The sequence below is a fragment of the Madurella fahalii genome (genome assembly GCF_045866475.1).
Source record: "Madurella fahalii IFM 68171 DNA, scaffold_6, whole genome shotgun sequence".
Taxonomy (NCBI): Eukaryota; Fungi; Ascomycota; class Sordariomycetes; order Sordariales; genus Madurella; species Madurella fahalii.
The window spans coordinates 2,876,769-2,896,147 of record NW_027263976.1 but is presented as its reverse complement, the minus strand read 5'-3'; the positions used below and the strand labels follow the sequence as shown (position 1 = coordinate 2,896,147).

The following is a 19,379-nucleotide window of genomic DNA, read 5'->3' as shown; positions in this document are numbered from 1 at the left end:
CTCAGCTTTTGTGCAAGCGACTTGGAGCCGAGACAGCGGTCTATACTAGCGTACGGATACACCACAGTACATGCCCCGCTACCTGAAATCCCCGCTCAGTGGGGAAGCCAAAGCAACCCAGTGGCGCTTGTGCGGCTGATCTCGGCCGAGAAGAACCGTAGCCGCTATCTTGCGAGAAAGACGCTTTACCACTACGCGGGACAGTTCTCGGCTAGCTTCTCGTTCCTTGACTGTAGACCTTGATAGCAACACTCCAGGAACAAGATTTCACCGTCCAAAATGTGGTACGTCGCCATGAAAACCCCAAGCAAGAAAGCGAGCCCCTCCGTCCTCGTGACAACCCAGACCTAACCAACCCTCTCAGCAAACACATCCTCAACGCCCAAGTATCGATCCGCTCGCCATGCTGTACGCCACTATCCCTCTCTGTGTACCCCCAAACTCGTAACCACCAATTTAACAACAGACCCCCAGGCCGCAAATGGTTCGACTGCGTCGAGTGCCACCAAGAACAAGAGGACCACCCGCTCCTGCAGCGGTTCGAGATGACGTTCGCCTGCAAAAAGTGCAAAAAGTGCTTCCGCAAGGACGCCCAAGAATTTGAGGAGGCCGACGAGTACTGCCCGCACTGCGACAACCACTTCGTGCTCGAGGCTTTGACGCCCAAGGCGGCGATTACGGTCGAGGGCGCAGACGCCCGGGTTGACAGCCGCATGATCAAGGACGAGCGCGTCAAGGCCGAGGACCGGAGGACCGTGTTTGATCCGGACGCGGATGCCGACAAGTTGGGTTGAGTCGTGTAAGGATGCGGGAGGGGGTGGAAGGGGAGAAGGGGAGAAGGGGAGAAGGGGGGAAGGGGAGAAGGGGAGAAGGGGGGAAGGGGAGAAGGGGGGAAGGGGAGAAGGGGGGAAGGGGAAAATGGCATAGCGATGGAATTTATAGAAAGATACCCGGATGGGGGACGGAGAGCATCTAGACGGGAGTCGAGGATGTGTGTCCAAGCTCACGAGAAAAGAAAATCATGTGCATCTTCTGCCGTGATCGCATCTATGGTATGGTCGTACAAAGTAGGAGTCTTGCGCTTGAAGGCGGCAAAGCAGCAACAGCGTGGGCATATCGTGCCGTTTGTCTATCTCACGGCGACTTTAAGGCCCTAACTTGGGTTTCCCCTAGTCATATCGGGGTTTTTACTGGTCACCAGACTCGTCCTGGCTCCTCGTCAATATAGTAGCGGTTCCTGTTCCGGGGGTCCTGCCCGTCTTCTTCTTGGCCGCCTCCTCCTGCTTCTCCTGCTCAATGTTCTTGACATAGCTCTCAATATCCTCGACGGGAAGCATTTCGATAGGCTTGCCAGGCGCCATGATGGCGATCTCGATATTCTTGGCGCCGGTCTGCACCACCTCCAACAGCGACTTGATGGCCAGCCGCACCGTCGCCTCACGGTCCATGTCCTCCTTGTAGTTCCGCTCCAGGAACTCGCGCACTGTCTTGCTAGAGCGGCCGATGGCGTTTGCTTTCCTGTCTCGAATGTCAGTCGTGTGCCCGAACGGCCCGAGCGCACCTATCCTGTGTAGTGGGGAGCGCACCATGCAGAGTAGATGCCCGAGGGTTCCGTCTGGTAGAGCCTAGGCACCTGGTTGCCCTTGTCAAAGCCGACGATTAGGGTGCTGATACCGAAGGGCCGGACGCCGCCGCTCTGCGTGTACCGCTGCTGCACGCCGGCGACATACTTGGTGATGTACTCGATGGTGACGGGGTCCTCGAGGTTGAGACGATGCGACTGGGCTTCTAACCGCGCCTTGTCCACCAGGATGCGGGCGTCTGCGTTGAGGCCGGCGAATGCGAGGCACACGTGGGTATCAATGAGACCGATCTTGGATGGCGTGATGCGCGTGTCCTGTAACTTCATAGCCGATCGCTTCTCGCACCCGAGGACGACCACATCTTTGCCTTTGACACCCACGGCGCAGGTGCCCCTCTTGACAGCCTCACCCGCGTATTCAACCTGGAACACATGCCCATCGGGACTGCAGCGAGTCAGTGTATTATTAGCGTGTTTAGCTTCGCGACTTGGACGGACCTGAAAACTGAAGACGAGCTTTAGTTAGCGACAGGTGCGGAGCTACGCGTACCAGGCCGAGATAACTCACCCGAGAGAGCTCTGTCGTATCCCGAAGCCATGATTGCCGGGTATGAATTGTCGCACAGTTTTCTGGACAGTTATTGGCCGTCGGAAGAGGAAACTGGTCGTCGGGGAGCAGTGGTGGGGGGGAAAGGGTGGTGTAGTCGCTCGTATCCGATCGCCGTTGGCGTCTGGTTTGGATAGCTTGGGCAGGCTGCCACAGCTGTGACGACGAGCTCGAGGCTGACAAGCTAACCAGGTCCAAGCGCAGCCTGGGCCTGCGGGGCCAATCCAGGTGTGGTGGAAAGTATTTGCAAACGCCAAGTCAGATTTTGACGACCCAGTTAAGCACGTACTTCCCCAGGTACTTGGACAATTGAATGTAAATGGCCATAACCCCCCACTCCAGAACAATCTGACGGAATATCCAAATACAACGACCCGCCAGTATGGTCAGTAAGTACTTTTTACTAGAGAAAAAAAAAAAATGCTTTAGGCATACTTGTTCCTAACTGCAACGCATAGGCTTGTTGTTGACATGGGTTGTGTGCTCTGTATTACGAGCCCGGAGTCCGTTCGTTGGCAGGTGGCCCGAGCATGCTGCCAGCTTGCGCCACCCGGCACCGGACTTGCGACATCGAGCCGAACCAAACTTGTCGCCGGTGTCGCTGACTCCGGGTGAGGCCGTCCTAAACCTTCGCGTTGCCGCTGCGTATAATACATATATTCATCAAGGCGCTCTTGGATCCATCAGGTCCCTAATAAACAGGCGCCTGGCGTCAACCATTATACCATCCATTGGCTTTGACTTCCAACTCGCTCATATGATATAAGCCCGCTTCCACACTTCCCTCTTCACTCCATCAGCCGATCACCATGGCCACCCGTTCTCGGCTGGCGCCGGCCTTAAGAAGACTTTCAAGGACCCCGGCAAACTTGAACCGGCAATGCTCATTGCAGCAATTCCTATCTCGCCCCGAGCGTCACTTCAGCAGTTCCAGGCCACGCCTCTTCCACAGGACAGCCGTGGCATCCAATGGCAATTTCACAAGCGAAAAGTATTCGGACATCAAGCGAGACGGCCGCTTTGCCCAACTCACACAGGATCATGTCGCCTACTTCCGGGAGCTCCTAGGGAGTGAGTCAGCCATCATCGATGGTGTGACCAATGATGCTACCGACGACATTGAGCCTTTCAACAGCGACTGGATGCGCAAATACCGCGGCCACTGCAAGCTCGTGCTCAAGCCCGGTTCGACCGAGGAGGTCAGCAAGGTCCTCAAGTACTGCAATGACAATATGCTGGCAGTCGTCCCGCAGGGTGGCAACACCGGCCTGGTTGGCGGCTCGGTCCCGGTGTTTGACGAGATCGTCATCAACATGAGCCGGATGAACCAGATCATCGAGTTCGACGAGGTCAGCGGCACCCTGGTGGCCGAGGCCGGGTGCATCCTCGAGGTCGCGGATCAGTACTTGGCTAGCAAAGGCTACATCTTCCCTCTGGACCTCGGGGCTAAAGGGTCATGCCACATCGGAGGAAACCTCGCCACCAACGCTGGCGGTTTGCGGCTGCTCCGGTACGGAAGCTTGCACGGAACGGTGCTCGGGATAGAGGCCGTGCTCGCCGACGGGACCATTGTTGATGACCTCTGCAAGCTGCGCAAGAACAATACGGGCTACGATCTGAAGCAGCTTTTCATTGGCGCCGAGGGCACCATCGGCATCATTACCAAGGTATCGATCCAGTGCCCCCAGCGCTCACCTGCCCAGAATGTTGCCTTCTTCGGTCTTGAGTCTTTCGACAAGGTCCAACAGGCATTCAGAGAAGCAAAGGGCCAGTTGTCCGAGATCTTGTCTGCCTTTGAGCTGATGGACGAGGGCAGCCAGGCGTTGGTGCGACAGGTCACAAACAACAAGCGGCCGCTGGAGGAGCAATATCCGTTCTACTGCCTGATCGAGACGAGTGGCTCCAACGCCGATCACGACGGTGAGAAGCTGCAAGCCTTCCTCGAGGACGTAATGGAAAAGGGCATCGTTGCCGATGGGACACTCGCTCAGGATGAGACACAGCTCAAATCGCTGTGGGCTTGGCGAGAGGGCATTACCGAAGCCTTGGGCCACCTCGGCGGCGTGTACAAGTATGACGTCTCGATTCCGCTCAAGGAGTTGTACCAATTAGTCGAGGACACACGGGCCCGGGTCGACGCCGCCGGGTTGCTCGGAGATACAGAGGAGTACCCCGTCCGTGCTGTGGTCGGCTATGGGCACATGGGGGATGCCAACCTCCACTTGAATGTGTCTACGAGACGGTGCGATGACAGGGTTGAGAAGGTTCTAGAGCCGTTTGTCTACGAGTGGATCGCAGAACGGCAAGGCAGCATCAGCGCTGAGCACGGTCTTGGTCTGATGAAAAAGAAGTACATCGGCTACAGCCGCAATCCGACCATGATTGGCTTGATGAAGAACATCAAGCGCACATTCGATCCGGTAGGAATCCCAAGGCTTCCCTGTCTCTTTAAGAGTGGCGTCACTGACATTGCGGCGCAGAATGGTATCCTCAACCCTTACAAGTATCTCTAACCTTGGCGAGATGAACCTCCTCCAGCCGCACATGCGCGATTTGTCAAAGTGTAAGCGGCCGACCGGCCTATCTGCCCGCCCTTGTACATTAGCTAGCGGCAATGGGCCGTGAATCCCTGTCATCAGCACTTTGTTCCGAGTCTTATCTCCGGTCACATTCAGTGGGAAGGCAAAAGAAAAGAAAGTCCGAGTGTTCCACGGATTTAAATGAAAAAGAATCCTGGAACAATTCCGGTGTGGCCATTTACTACAGTTAGGGGCTCTTGATGTGGCTAGTGACACGTCTTGATTTCAAGGTTGACCAGCCGATGAGCCGCTGACGGGCCTGCCATTCCAATTGGACGGGTTGCGAACATGACACAACTGGGGACCCCTCCCTCCGTGCCGCATGCCCCTATCGGCTTCTGGACCAATCCAATCTTCAGATGACCAGGACGCTGACAAAACCCCCTGGTCATCAGATGTCGCTATGCCCGTCGGGCCTGCTGCAGGTGGCATTGGCAGAGCCCCTGGCTATGCAGAGGATGTTGTCCATGGAATACTACTCAGCCCTATGGTAAGGCTCGGCGCCGGCGCCATGGCTTGCGAGCTGTCGACGCGATCCCGCGGAGTCTCCAACGGCGAGCCTGAGCGGCTTTCCCGCGGGGGTGGTGTGAAGCTCTTCCAAGAACCCCAGATGCCGATAGGTTGCGCGACGAGAACTTGGGAGGTTCCTTGCTCGTTGTCCTGCAGTCATGGTAGTGCCATGGCACATTGTGAAGTCGTTGGACAAGGCCCTCGGGCTCCACCGCGGCAGTCCTAGTGGGGGAGAGTCGAGGCCGAGGCCTGGGATCCCGAGAAAAGTAACGGCGTGCCTACATATCTCGAGGGTAATGATCTCGCTAGCCCGGGGATGTTTTAGTAATTGCCGTTTTGTCTTGACAGTCCACGCGACTCCGTTGCACGAGCCCATCAACCATGCCAAGAAGACGACGCCCACGCGTGAACCCAGGTCCCAACAAGAAACCCGACGGACAGCCCACTTGCCTACTTTGAATATATCTTTCGTGCGGCAGGCTAGGTCCCGTTGCCATCAGTCTGCGGCGCCACTCCCCGCTACCAAGTCTTCTAGGTGCTAGACCGGGGGCAGTTGGGTCGAGATACAATCCCTCTCTCATTCCATGAAACCAACAACAGACTAGCTAGGATCGACGTCCGGCCTTCCGTTGCGTGGCCCCCTCAAGACCTGACGACAGCCTCGAGGAGAGTACAAAGGGCGCCTGGCCGAACTCGTGGGTTGTCATGGTTTGTCCTACGCCAACCACTACGAGTCGCTGCGGTACGACAGCCCGTGTCTTACTTCATCTGCAACGTGATCAACAAACATGGGTGAGAACGCCATCTCATTGCGGAAAATTTCCAGATTTTTCCTACCCCCGGCCCCCGTCCCCCGGGTGTTGTTGGCTTGTTTCTTGGCTTTTACCACACTGGGAGACAACCTGCGAGTTCACTTGGCTAACTGTGACGCGAAGTGGGAGTTCCGGGAAAGTTCAAGGGCTGCAACAGTAGGTTTACCGTCGGCTGATGCAGCTGTCATTGCTCCATGGCCTGCTAACCTCTCCCGTAGCCTGCCGCCTTCGTCGAGTAAAAGTATGTAACAAGCATCAGGCCATCTCGGCCATCTCGGCCACGAGTGGACGCGGGCACAAACAGGCTCACAGTGCTTTTAGTGCGACAACGAACGACCGTTTTGCAGGAAGTGCATCGATACCGGCAGGGAGTGCGCCGGCTACGAGCGCGAGACCGTGTTCATCATCGGCACCATCGAAGACCAGGGGCGCTGTTCATCACATCCGCCTCGAGTGCTGAAACCGAAGAAGGACAAGTCGCCGACACCGAAACCAAAGGAGGACAAGCTCAAGCTTGCTGCCGAAGAGCCCCTTCGGCCTGCCTGGGACGATCTGGTCTCTGTCTCGCACCAGAACGAGAGCTACCGGCTCCAGATCGCCGCCCTTCACACGAATTTGCAGGCTGTTGCGAGAACTACAGATGGCCGTAGCAATGATGCGGACAGCAAGTCTGTCTTCGTCTCGCTTCCGCCCTACGAGGCTCCGGACGTACAGCCCTTCCTTAGCGAGGACGACTTTCAGTTGACATCGCAGTGCTTGGTGCATCTTGCGGCGCCGGATGACGACGGGAACGGGGATATGCAGACGGCAACCGACAGCATACTCATGTTCCTCTACGAGGTAAGCTCTTGACCGCGGAGGTCGACGCGCCGGGGACTGACCCAGTCGCGTAGCACAACAACTCGGTCTACTTCAGCAACCACCCTCATTGGAAAGACCCCTCGGTGCAGAATAATACAGTTAGGCGGATGGGACCGGAGCGCTTCCGCTCGTTTCCTAACCACCACTTCTTTGCCCGAGTCTACCGGCACAACGCTGTAAGCCGCCTTCCGGAACATTATCCACCATGTGCTTGAAAGACGTGCTTACACTCCGAGCGAAACCAGATCTTCGCCGCCCTCCTCAACCGCACGCCCACCTTCCTCTCCGGGCCCGAGTGGCTCTCCACGCCCTGGGAACTCCACCCCAAATCCCCCTTCGACCGCCTCCTCGACATAATCACCCTGCTCCCCGCAATTCTACACCGCGCCGACGGCATCCTCTCGCGAGAGCCTACAATGGCCCGCCGACTCATGTGCCAAGATCTCCTGAACAACTGCCTCGACATCGAACTACAACTGAGCAGGTGGTACACGAGCTTACAACACCCATCCGCCTCTTCAACTTCTACCTCAACTCAACTACAACCCCTATTCTGGCCCACTCCAACCTCCCAAGCCTACAACCACCACCACCACCACCACCATCATCATCACCACCACCACCAGCACCAGCAGCAAACGCCTTCCCCCTTCCCTTCTCCATTTGCCTTCCCCTCTCAGACCACCGCTCTCTGCCTCATCTACTACTGGGCCGCCCTGATCCTGTTCTACCCCAACCTCTGGAGGCTCTACTGGGCTGTCTACGAGCCCGTGCCCGAGGACTTCCCGCCCCAGCAACATCACCCCCATCAGCACCATCAGCACCACCAGCACGCGGTCCCTACCCATCCTGCCGGCGGCGGCACCGCGATCCTGCCCGCGGGCGTGCAGACCAACATCGCCGGCATCAACCCCATGCGCTACAGCTTCAAGCACGTCCGCGAGCTGGCCGCCAACGTGTGCCGTGCGTTAGATGCGGCGCTCGAGGGCTGTGCCCAGCCGGATATGCTGCTAGCGCCGCTGTGGGTGGTGGAGCGGTTCTGGGGCGACGTGGGCGGGCTTGGGGGCATGGGCATGGGTACGGGCATGGGGATGGGCATGGGAGCGGGAGGCGGAGGCGGAGGCGGAGGCGGAGGCGGAGGCGGCGGCGGCGGGAGTGGTGAGTTTGGGATGAACATGGGCATGGACATGGGTGTGGGTGTGGGTGTGAGTGTGGGTGTAGATGTGGGTATGGGCGTGGAGGGGATGGGCATGGGCATGGAAATGGGATATGGCACAGGGGACGGCAGGCTGGAGGCCGTGTGGTGCGAGGGGTTCCGCGCGCGAGTGACGGCAAGGGGGAGGGATATCCAGCAAGTTGTCCAGGGACGCGGTTGGGTTGATTTGACCAGCTTCTGAGCAGCCAGCTCATCGTGGTGGCTTGGGTGCCGAGCTGGTCTGGGGTATCGGGAGGGGGCGGAGGTTGGGCTGGGTTGGAAGGGTTGGTTTCTTTGAGCTGAAGTTTACGGCCCAGCACGTGAAGGGACAGGGTACACATGGATACAGGGATGTTTTGTTCCGGTTAAGCTATCAGGTTTTTAGAGCATTGTTTCTCTGGTTTATTTGTCCCCAGGGGTTACTTTTTACCCTTTGATTTTGATAATACTGGTAGACGCTCCAATCTAATGCTCTCCGCTAATTCCGAAACTTGGCCCGAAAAGGAAGGTCTTAACTACTGGTTCTGGCCTGGCAACCGGGGATGGTCCAAAAAAACAGTCATGGATTGACGTTGAAACCAGGCTTAATAAACAACCCCTGGATCGTGATTGATTCCCTATGTGTGTTGGTTGTTGGGTAGAGCAGCCAAGCGGCCGGCTATGTACGTGCCTTCCTGCCCTGCGCCGATTCTTTCCTTGGCGAAGGATCTGACATGCTACGTAGCATGCATAACGCTATCGACGTTGGATCGACCGTTGGTGCATTGGGGAGGTTTGTTGGTGCAATCCTGTTATAGCGCGGCCGCCGTACACGTACATCTGCGGAGAAAAAGACGCGGGCGCGCCGCATTTGTCACGCTCAGGGATAAACAGGGGTGAACGGAGCTACCGCCAATTGCTCAGCCACACAGCAACAAACCCCTGAGTGGCGTACTCTATATCGGAGATACTGGATTTATTATCTCTGAGTTAACAGAGGGCGTGGTAGAGGTGCAAGGAAGGCACATCGGAATAGTTCCGCACAACTTCCCTTGATTTGATGGTTGTGTTGACAAACGGGTTCGCCAGTTGGAATTCATCACACATGCAACCCCCTGACCGCCATTCTCGGCCCCCAAAAATATCATACAATGCCACAGTACCAGTACATCTAAAAGACCCCACCAGACTAATACTCGAAATCGTCGTCAACCGCAGGCCCTTTACTTTTTGTTACGCTCTCCTGCTTCCGGTACATCTCGGCTACCTGCCTGCTCGTCGTCGCCTCATCCGGCTTCTTGTCATCGCGGACCTTGATGAACCTGGGGAACCGCAAGCTGATGCCCTTCTCCCCGCTGGGGTCCACGCCCTCCTTCATGCCAGCCTTGTACCGGGGGCTGAGCGTCAGGTCAGCCGTCTTGACCTCCCACACGTAGCGCGGCTCAAACCAGACATCGGGCTGATGCTGCCCGCCTGAGCTGTGTGCGTAGAAGGGCTTGGGCCGGTCGATGACGATTTGTGAGAGGGATTTGTGCAGCTCTTCGAGCACGGCTTCGCTGAAGCCTGTGCCAATGTTACAAACCGTCTCGTACGTGTCCGTACCCGGGTTGTAGCATGCCAGGAGGAAGGCACCGTAGACAGAGGTACGTTTGCCCCTGCCGTGGTAGGCGCCCAGGACGACGAGGTCGAGGGAATCACCGATTCCGGAGAGGTAGTCCTTTTTGATCTGGATTGTAAATTTGGTTAGCAATAACTCTACGTTGCCTGCTGTGTATGGAAATTTACCTTGAGCCAATTCCGACTCCGCTTGCTCGGCTCGTATCCGCTTTCCTGTCCGTCCAGCATCTTCACCATCAGACCCTCGCAAGACGCTTTGACCGACTCATCAAGGAACGTCTGGATCTCGTCCAGCTCCTGGCCGTCCATAGACGTGGCAAAGGCAAATTCACCTTCAACAGGGGTGAAGGACTTGTGCAGCAGTTCACGGCGCTCCCGGAGACTTTTTTCCACAACCGCCTCGCCGTTAAGATAGAGAAGATCAAAGGCAAACACGCACACCTTAACCTTGACTTCCTCCAGCTTGACGTCCTTCTTCTTCCGTGTCATGAGCTGTTGAAAAGGCAGGACCTTCTTCTCTTGGACATCCCATGCTACAGACTCGCAGTCCAGGACGAAACTCCGCGTGTCCTCCTTGACCCATGTAGGGAGCTTGGCCAGGACATCGGGATATTTCTTGGACAGGTCTTCGGAATTCCTCGAGAAGATGGAAGCCACGCCACGACCGACTTCCTTGCTGGCGCTTGATGTTGACTGGCTGAGTTCTTCTCCCGTGTCCTTGGCGACGTAGTGGATCTGCGCTCTCTCGCCGTCATACTTGTACTCGCAGGTAAAGGTTTGGCCTTCGAAGCGGTCTAATACTTCAGTAATAGCCTTGGTTGGCTTCGCCAACATGGGCTTGAGCGGGACGCCAGGGCGGAGCTTGCAGTGCTCTCTCAGGTTCATGATGCCATGCTCGACCATGGCAGGAATGATGACATCGTAGCTAGGCAGCTCACTGTAAACTGTTAGCGTGGATGCGAGCAATGGTATTGGAGGCACCACAGACCTGTACACCGTCTTGAGGATAGCCTCGCCCTTTTCAATGTCGCTGGTGCTGGGCACCTGATCCTTCTTAGCCGCCTCATGCGCCACCATGGCCTGAGCAAGAGAGACAATGACTGTCCGCTCAGCCAGGCCAAGTCTCAGCTTGCCTTCGAGAAAGCGGATGAGATACTTGGCTTCGCTCGGACCGCCTTTATCCTTTGTAATGTCCACCTTGCCAGTTGAGCCCGCATCCGCCGACGACAGGAGTTTCTTGATGCTATCGACCTTCCTCCCCTGCGCGCCGTTGCCGGTCATGGTAGCGATCGCCATGAGGCCCTTATGGACGCCCCGAATGGTTAACGCCTTGGGCTTAAACATGGTCGGCTGGGTGGACCTCGACTTGACGGCGACTAGCCCGAGATCTCCAATCTCCTTCTGGTCTTGCTTGATAACCGCCAAACTACGGCCCGTCGACTCTCCGATCGCCTTCATGATCAGTGACTCGCCGATACCGAGCTCAATGCCGGCATAGTCAGGGGCGAGCTTGTTGATCATGAGCAGGACCGTCGGCAAAAGGTCATCCGGCGTAAGCCTCAAGACCTGGCGCAGGAATAGGGCGCAATGCGCCATAATCTCAAGTCTCTTGGTGGTGAGCTCGATGAGCGAGAAGGTCCTGCATAGCGCGGCGTATGGCACAGGCTCGCCTGGTTTCCAGTCCGGGTATGGATGCTTCACCTCCGACTTGAGGCTGGCCTGGATCTTTTGCCGCGCCTTCGCCGCCACTTCGGGTTTCTCTTCCTCATCTTGAAGCTCCTCTTCCTCAACTTCGGACGCTGACTCGGGCGTTTCCTCCTCCGCCTCCGTCCTCATAGCCGGGGTTGGCTCAGCCTCCCTTTTCCGGGATGATCTAGGGCTCGAAGACTCCCTCGCCTTCTTGGCTGCCGGCGATGGTGGAGCATCTTCCATCACCTCATCCCCCTCGTCATCGTCATCCTCAATCACCCTCCGACCCTTTCTCGGCCGCTTGCTAAGTGGCGCTGCTACCTCGGCATCCTCATCCGCCTCGGCGGCAACTGCTTTACTCTTCTTCTCTGCCGCCGCAGTCGACTTGGTAGGCCGACCTCTCTTCTTACGGGCATCTGTTGGCTCTAGCCGTCAGCCCACACCACCCTCCCGAATGCGCGCAATCAACTGACCTTTCTTCTCCTGCCCCTCCACGTCGTCAATTACCTCTTTATCGTCCCGCTTCACCTCCTCCTCATTTACACGATCCTCTTCCACCGCCGCCCTCTTCCCAGCCGCGCCGTTCGTCTTCGTCGAGAAACTCAACTTCGTCTGCTGCTGTGGCGCGGGCTTGCCCTGCTTGCTTCCATTCGCCTGCGCAAAAAATTTCCTGCCGGCACCGTCAGCACAGCGCTTCAAAAACCTGAGTAATATTATAAGAACAAGCGAGGCCTCCAACAGTGGATATATTATGCTACCCACCCCAGAGTCGTCTGCCCTGTTCTCACATACCCCAGCGTAGCCTGTTTAGGCGCCATCGTCTCGCCCTTCGTATTCCGTAACAATGACAGAGACCTTGTTAATACACTTGAGCAGCTCAACAACCCGATCCTGGTTATGAAGCGACAGGTCGTTATTGCAGTCGTGGTCGTGGAAAACCCAGCGACGGGGAGGCGGGGGCGGAGGACGGGAGCCAGGGTGGGTGTCCGAATTGGAAGGGGAGAGATATATGGATGGGAGGGGGAGGGGGGGGGGGGGGGGAGAACACCGGTCACTCGACTTCCATTTGTCTGAAAAGAGAGAGGGGGAGAAGATGATATAGTCAGAAAGAGAAGAAGGGGGGGAGGGGGGGGGGGAAAGGTATTGCGAACGGTAGAGCCAATGGTTCGACCCGTCCTTGACGCGCTACGTACGCGACTTTTCGTCAAAGGCAGCAGCGGGCAGGGAGTCGCGTAAAGTGCACGGTCACATGAGCTGAAGGGTGCTGAGCCCCACTACTTGCGTGCGGGCAGCATTACCTGCAAAAACGTTTGTTGAGCACTCATGATACTCAGGATCAACAGGCAGCGAATCCCTCCCACATCCTCGGTCATCTTGTTCGACATATCAATTGCCGACATCCAGCATGTCCCATTCCCAATCTTAGTTTCAGGCTTCCCAGGCTCTATCACAGATTAGGATAATGTACAAAAAAGACCTTAACGCACAGCACCTCCGCAGTCCCCGCAGTCCCAATCCCGCCATGTTACGATTCTAATGTTTGGATAACCATTGTTGGGCACCAGTCGGGATCCTCCTAGTGGAAGTAGAAAGCCTCGTCGGGTGTGCGGCCGCGGATGTACTTTGGCTCAGATCCCCTGACGTAGATATCTTCGAACAGGATCTTGGGAGTGGGCTCCGGGGGCGCCATAGCCTCGGCTGCGGCGACTTCTTCGTTGACGTGATTGCGTGCCTCCTTGTCAATGCTCTTGAGCTCATCCTCCTGTGCGACGCCCCAGTCCAGAATGTGCTGCTTCAGGCCGGCAATGGGGTCATTGGTTGACCGCATGCGCTGAATCTCTTCGCGGGTACGGTAGGTGGTGCCGGGATCCGACATAGAGTGGCCACCATAGCGGTACGTGACGTACTCAAGTACCAGCGGGCCGTTGTCCTCAGCAGTCCACTGCTTGCCGTACTGAACGGCAGCCTTCACTGCCAGGACGTCCATGCCATTAACCTTGAGACCAGGAATGTACTGTCCGCGCTTGTAGTAGTCCGTCAGGGCTGACGAGCGAGCCGCAGACGTACCCATGCCGTACTTGTTATCTGCGCCCAGTTAGTATGGTCCCACACTCCTGACAAAGCTCAGTGGCAACTCACTCTCGCAGCCGAACAGAGCAGGAAGCTTCCAGAGCTTGGCCATGTTGAAAGCCTCAAAGACCTGGCCTTGGTTGCTAGCACCATCACCTGTAGAAAATCGTTAGTACTCTCGGCTCTTGGTTGACCTGCCGCTGTAATCCCGTACCGTAGAGAATGACGGTAGCCTTCTGGCCGCCAGTGTACTTCTGGGCAAAAGCAAGCCCGGCGCCAACGGGGACCTGGGCGCCGACGATACCGTTGCCGCCGTAGAAGCCCTTGGTGAACATGTGCATGGAACCACCCTTGCCGTACGCGATACCCTCGCGGCGGCCGAGCAGCTCGCCGATAATGGAGCGGACGGTGCCGCCGCGCATGTAGGCAAAACCGTGGCACCGGTACGACGTAATCACATCGTCCGACTTCTCGATCGCGTGCTCGATACCGACGGCGACGGCCTCCTGACCTGTGGAAAGATGGCAGAAACCCCGGATCTTCTTCTCCTTATATAGCCTGTCGGCAGCCATCTCCATCTGTCTACAACACGGTGTGGTCAGCGCGCCTGGAACAATCAAGAGCCGCTACAACGTTTCGGGCCGGCGGCTTCAAATTTCGCATACCTGACGACAACCATGTCGTGGTACATCTGCTTCAACTGCTTCTTGGTCACCTCCAGGGTATAGGGCGGCGGGTCGAGCTCGTAGGTCTCGAAGCTCTCATCGCTGAGCCTGACCTGGAAGGGCTCATCTTCGGACTAATTCGGTGCATCGCGGTCAGCAAAACATCGCATTTCCTTCATCAACGACAATTTTGAAGCACCGCAAACTCCACATCAAGACATTGAAACCAAGAGAGCATCAATGGCGGTGGGTCCGACACCAGCACAACGATCACCTGCGCAGCGAATAGCTCTCCACTCACCTGGGGAACGGAGCTCTTGTCCACCTGCGCCGAAGCCGCATTGGTGGTGACGTTTCTCCTGGCAACAATTGAAGCGGCAGGAGCGCGCGCAGCAGCGCGCAGGGGCAATGCCCGCGGTATCCGGACGGCTCGCGAGAGCATTGTGTCTGGCGGGTTGGGGTTTGTGGAGGGAAATGAAGCGGTTTTTTTTTCTGCGAGACCGCAACTGCTGCGTCCTGCCTTTTGCTGAGAAAAAGGACCAGATTTTGGCGTTGGGGCAATGATGCTTGTTGAATGTAAGCTAAGCTGTTTTGGGGCAAACTGACATGGTTGGGGGGTCCGGGCTCCATCGGATGTCCAGGCCCTTCCGCGCTATTTTGCGTGACAGCGCGGCTTGAGCCGACCAAGTGGGACTGGAAATGACAGGATCCGCCACATTCTTATCGAGGGCTGATAAAAATCAAAACGAAGACTTGATATATTCAGCGACGCTTCTAAGGCAACCTCTACCTTTTACTATTTATTTCTTTTTATCAGAGAGGAATAAACGGAAATACGAGAAGACAAGGAAGACAATGCTGAGAGTAATTGGCCCGTAAAACTCTTCCCGAGCTTACAGGCTACTTAGCGTGTATACTCGGGTCCGATTGGGGAACGCCGCAGCTGAGTTGTGGAATGTTTCGTCGCTGTGCTGGTTCCAGTCCCCTCCAAGAATGGTGATGTTGCAACACATCTTACCGTGACAACCCAAAATCAATTACTACACCAAATTGCACTCAGCTAGGTCGTCTGTCCGCTATAATCCCAACTACGCCTGCACCGGCTTGAAACATGCACCGAAGGCCACCACCTCCTCACCTCTCTCCTTGAGCGCAGCTAATCCTCCAAGATCCTCCCCAGTCCATACTCCTAATAAATATGAACCCCATCACATAACCCTCCCAATGCTTTACGTCCCTAATATCTTTGCCAACTACCAAAAAATTAACCATGCTAGTGTGTAAACGCCATAGCAATGCCACTCCGCTCTGTTGAACAGCCCAGAAAGGTTTCTGACTCCCCTCATTCTCCGAGATATCCGTATGCCGATGTCGCCTGTAGGTGCAACCGAACGCGTAAAAGTTCTGCGAGTCGCTTTATGTGGGGTATGCGCGAGTAGAAGAATAGTCGAAAAAGAAAAAAAAAAAAAAAATGTCAAAACAAGTGTATATGCGTGCCAACGATCGTAATGCGACAAGTCGTAACAAAACGAGACTCATTGTCATTCTTCGTGGAAGAAGGTTGAGCTGCTCTGTTGGAGGGGAGCCGTTGAGGGGCCGGCATCAGGCATCTCCACGTCAAGCATACCGCTTGTCGACGTAGACCCTCGGTAGTCGAGCGAGAATGCACTCAGAGGCCGGTCCGGGGCTGCAGCATCGAGCCTCCTCTTCGGGGCCAAGGCCGTTCGCTCATTAAGCATCTCTTCCGGAGGTGAGAAAGACCACACCTGAAACACTGGTTAGGACTCTTCCACGCGACGCTTGCTTATGCATGCTTACCTCCATGACGGTCCGGCTGTTCTTCAACGCCATCGCAACACACTTCTCTTCCTCAAAGGCGACGCGCCAGACCGCTTCGCTTTGCGTGATGAGTTCACGGACAAGCTGCCCGGTCTTGAGGTCCCAAACCTTGACCCGCCCGTCACTGCCACCGCTTACGACGCGCGTGTCGTCGAACTGCAGGCTTGTCACGCTGTTATCGTGGGCAGCTAGGCGGTGGATCGCGCAGTACCTCTCGAGCGACCATACTCTAACTGAGCCGTCGCTACCGCCGGTGACCAGCGTACCACCGCGCATCTGCAATTGTCCCACCAGGGATGTGTGGCCCTGAAGAATGGCTTGACACTCGCTAGAGGGAACCGTTAGCTTCCGCGAGCGCGCACGCTGATCCCAGAGCAAGCTTACCCAGTTTGAGCGTTCCATATCCTGACGCTCGTGTCGAGACTCCCAGTCGCTACTCTATAGCCATCAAACGCAATGGCGTAGATATGGCTGTAGTGCCCCTGAAGAGTGTGCAGACAGCGGCCCTCAGAGATGCTCCAGACCTTTGCAGTCGCGTCGTAACTGCCAGAAACCACAATATCACCCTTGATCTCCAAGCAGCGTACGCTCGCTTGGTGTCCTACGAGCACGTTCTTGCAGACGCCAGTCCTGATGTCCCAGATTCTAAGCGTCGTATCCCTGGAGCCCGAAATGGCGGTGTTGGCGTCCGACATTTTGAGGCAGCGAACCGTCGATGTGTGGCCCCGCAGCGTGTGGGAGCAGTTGCTAAGTTTCCAAGTCAGCACATGACGAGCGCCAGATCCTTGCACGAGAGCTTACCCAGTCGTCAGATCCCAGACACGAACGTCACGATCACAGCCGCCGCTGACCAAAATGTCGTCCCAAGGAACCATAGCCCAGACTCCCATAACATGGCCTTGCAGCGTGCGCAACGCATTCCCCTCCGTATCAAACACGTGAATCTTGGCATTGTCAAGAGCCACGATGATGTATTTGGAAGTGAGATGCAGACTCGTGACAACGCCTCCGTCCTGCGTGATGTTGCGCGAGATATTGCGGCCGCCGGCCCGCCAAGCCGCATCAACTAAATACCTCTGTTTGAAGTGCGACTTGTACGACTTAAGCATGGGCCGCGTATTGGAGCTTCCGTCAAACGAGGCCGGCAACGACGTGGAAGTGAGTGCGCCAGAGAGACTGTTTTCCGCTAAATCGTCATCCTGCTGGCCGAAAGAATAGGTCTCTGGCCTAATGGAGGCGGCCAGGTGCATGGGAGGTTGGACCTCAGACAGTCTCCGCTGGTAGTCGTGTTTCACGCAGAGGTTCTTCCACGTCATGTCGTCGCTCAGCAAATCCCGCCATCTCCTCGAGACCTGAGATGCACGCACAAGCACCTTAGGGTCATCGATGAAGGAAAGGATCTGGAAACTGTTAGCTACAGGGTTCTCGGCTGGTAGGTCTGGAGGGGCCCAAAACGCACTCGCAAACACAGTTCATCCGGAAGCGTCGTGAAGGGGTCCTTCTTCAGCAGCGGACTGACGAACTGATGAACAAAGCTCAGTTGCTGGCTCGTACAAATATTCAGAAGATCCGCGAGCAGTCGAGTCCTCTGCGCGCCGTTGCACTGGACGAAGTATTGTCGCAACCCCGAGAGATAGGCCTCCTCGCTCTCCTCCGCGTTGCTCCAATTTAACCTCGAGTGTGATGGGCCCGGGGATGCCGCAGGTGTTGGCGGGGGAGGGGGAGAGCCTGTGACCTGCTCAAAGTCGGCTGCTGGTGTGCTCATGCTCGGGGTCGGGGGCCCTCTAGGACGTTGCTGTGAGAGCTTGACACTGTGTGTATTCAACGACAGCCCCTCATCAAACACACCACCCCTTCTCTCGGAAAAGCTGAGCGGCCGGTTATATGGTGCCATCTTGCAACGCGCGTGGCAAAACAGACCAAGTGGAGTCCTCGGGCGATGCGGCGGCGTGCAACCCGATCGTAGAAGAGGAAATACAGCACTCAGTAGAACGGACTGGGAGTTCGGCAAATTTCGAGGTTCTGTCTAGTCTCGCCGAGGGCGACTAGCCTCCAAAAGTCGTGACGCAGAGAGGTCGTCGGGCTCGCGTCGCCAAGGGCCGACTCCGTACGCAAGTAATCGGCTCACAAAACGTACAAGACGCGACAGAGCGCTTCGAGATGCTGTGGCTGGACGATCAGGTTCGGCAACCTGGATTTTGCGGTCGTCGAGAACAAAGGATGGGACCCCAAGAGGGGACGGAGGGTGGAAGGCGAAAAAGGGGCGCGACGCGCCAAGTCGAGCGGATCCGGCAGGGAAGGGATGGCAGATGGAGTTGGCGGATACACTTGTGCTAATCCATCCGGAGCTCGCCGGTGTTCGACGTCGTCGTGCGCAGGTATCAAGGGAGGTCGTCGCGGAGGGCCAACTGCTCTGGGCCGGTTGTGAGGGCTGAGGAGAGGAAGAAATACGAGGCGGGAAGGGGCGTCGCTTTGCCTGGGATGCTATGCGTCGAATGAGGAGAAGGCTGAGTGACAAGGGGGGGGATACATGCGACTTTGTACCCGCATTCAGGGAGCGGCTGCCCCACAATGCACCATTCATCCACCACCAAGTCCGCCACCTGTCTTGCGTCCACCTCCCGAAAGCCTGGTCAAATGGAGCCACGAGGGGCAGTCACCAAACTCGAGCCATGCGCCGGGAAGTGCACCGTTTCGCTGGCAGCATTGCGTAGCGTGATAGTACCTGATCTCGCTGTGGGTGTTTTACGTGGTTTTACTGCGCTGGCATGTTGGGCTGCCCGACTTTGATTCAGGGTCCAGCAACAGCGCAACACAGCAGCGATGGGAACCCCATCCACAGGCGATCCAGCCCCTCGAATCCTGCATGTAAGCACCCACAATGCGGCCCCGAGGCTCGATGTAGAACCCATCCATCACCGCCGCCGCTTGGGCATGTAAAATCTGGTATTGCCTCTTTGTCCCTAAGGCCCAGGACGGCGGACGCGTCATGGAGAAGACACAATCGACCTCGCTAAAACAGGTCACAGCCGTTTCTTGTCTTCAGTTGAACCAGTGCACTGTTCGTCCGAAGCTCCTCATCCGACAGGCGGTGCGCCATGGCTTCCAAACCTGAACCGCCTCCGAGCAACTGCTTCCAAACCCGCGGTTCCTTGCCTTGGGAAATAGTGGTTTTGACCGGTGACCTGCGGAGTGACGGGTCTGCAGAGCTGCAGAGTTACCCAAAGTTTAGACCCTGCACGTGTCGGGCCCAATGGGTTGATTACGGTATAAGTCGGGCTGCGCCGCCATCTGCGTGAGGCGCGGTATCGCTCTGGATTGCATCAGCATGCGTCCATATTGCTGCGGTGTTTATATCCATGCTTGATTGATGC

The 19,379-nt window shown here is 56.6% G+C and overlaps 7 protein-coding genes across 7 annotated transcripts; 3 read left to right on the top strand and 4 right to left on the bottom strand.

Annotated features, from left to right (window-relative positions):
• Window positions 1-279: 279 nt before the first annotated feature.
• On the top strand, window positions 280-794 carry MFIFM68171_10895 (uncharacterized protein; the record flags this gene model as incomplete). The annotated part of the gene is made up of 3 exons (XM_071066314.1): window positions 280-284; window positions 365-408; window positions 475-794. The coding sequence occupies 3 exons, from the start codon at window positions 280-282 to the stop codon at window positions 792-794; spliced, it is 369 nt and encodes a 122-aa protein (XP_070922415.1).
• A 393-nt stretch (window positions 795-1,187) lies between these two features.
• PRE6 (Proteasome subunit alpha type-4) lies at window positions 1,188-2,181 on the bottom strand (the record flags this gene model as incomplete). Its single annotated transcript, XM_071066313.1, has 4 exons — window positions 1,188-1,518; window positions 1,587-2,027; window positions 2,081-2,087; window positions 2,151-2,181. The coding sequence occupies 4 exons, from the start codon at window positions 2,179-2,181 to the stop codon at window positions 1,188-1,190; spliced, it is 810 nt and encodes a 269-aa protein (XP_070922414.1).
• An 817-nt stretch (window positions 2,182-2,998) lies between these two features.
• Window positions 2,999-4,702, top strand: DLD2 (D-lactate ferricytochrome c oxidoreductase; the record flags this gene model as incomplete). Its single annotated transcript, XM_071066312.1, has 2 exons — window positions 2,999-4,609; window positions 4,670-4,702. The coding sequence occupies 2 exons, from the start codon at window positions 2,999-3,001 to the stop codon at window positions 4,700-4,702; spliced, it is 1,644 nt and encodes a 547-aa protein (XP_070922413.1).
• Window positions 4,703-6,066: 1,364 nt separating this feature from the next.
• On the top strand, window positions 6,067-8,348 carry MFIFM68171_10892 (uncharacterized protein; the record flags this gene model as incomplete). The annotated part of the gene is made up of 6 exons (XM_071066311.1): window positions 6,067-6,070; window positions 6,214-6,246; window positions 6,309-6,331; window positions 6,412-6,930; window positions 6,984-7,127; window positions 7,197-8,348. The coding sequence occupies 6 exons, from the start codon at window positions 6,067-6,069 to the stop codon at window positions 8,346-8,348; spliced, it is 1,875 nt and encodes a 624-aa protein (XP_070922412.1).
• Window positions 8,349-9,314: 966 nt separating this feature from the next.
• On the bottom strand, window positions 9,315-12,249 carry cdc17 (ATP-dependent DNA ligase Cdc17; the record flags this gene model as incomplete). Its single annotated transcript, XM_071066310.1, has 5 exons — window positions 9,315-9,851; window positions 9,911-10,679; window positions 10,731-11,856; window positions 11,905-12,101; window positions 12,224-12,249. The coding sequence occupies 5 exons, from the start codon at window positions 12,247-12,249 to the stop codon at window positions 9,315-9,317; spliced, it is 2,655 nt and encodes an 884-aa protein (XP_070922411.1).
• A 758-nt stretch (window positions 12,250-13,007) lies between these two features.
• PDA1 (alpha subunit of pyruvate dehydrogenase) lies at window positions 13,008-14,608 on the bottom strand (the record flags this gene model as incomplete). The annotated part of the gene is made up of 5 exons (XM_071066309.1): window positions 13,008-13,516; window positions 13,571-13,657; window positions 13,716-14,083; window positions 14,167-14,300; window positions 14,468-14,608. The coding sequence occupies 5 exons, from the start codon at window positions 14,606-14,608 to the stop codon at window positions 13,008-13,010; spliced, it is 1,239 nt and encodes a 412-aa protein (XP_070922410.1).
• A 1,099-nt stretch (window positions 14,609-15,707) lies between these two features.
• MFIFM68171_10889 (uncharacterized protein) lies at window positions 15,708-17,899 on the bottom strand (the record flags this gene model as incomplete). Its single annotated transcript, XM_071066308.1, has 5 exons — window positions 15,708-15,932; window positions 15,985-16,333; window positions 16,390-16,752; window positions 16,807-17,405; window positions 17,465-17,899. The coding sequence occupies 5 exons, from the start codon at window positions 17,897-17,899 to the stop codon at window positions 15,708-15,710; spliced, it is 1,971 nt and encodes a 656-aa protein (XP_070922409.1).
• Window positions 17,900-19,379: the final 1,480 nt, after the last annotated feature.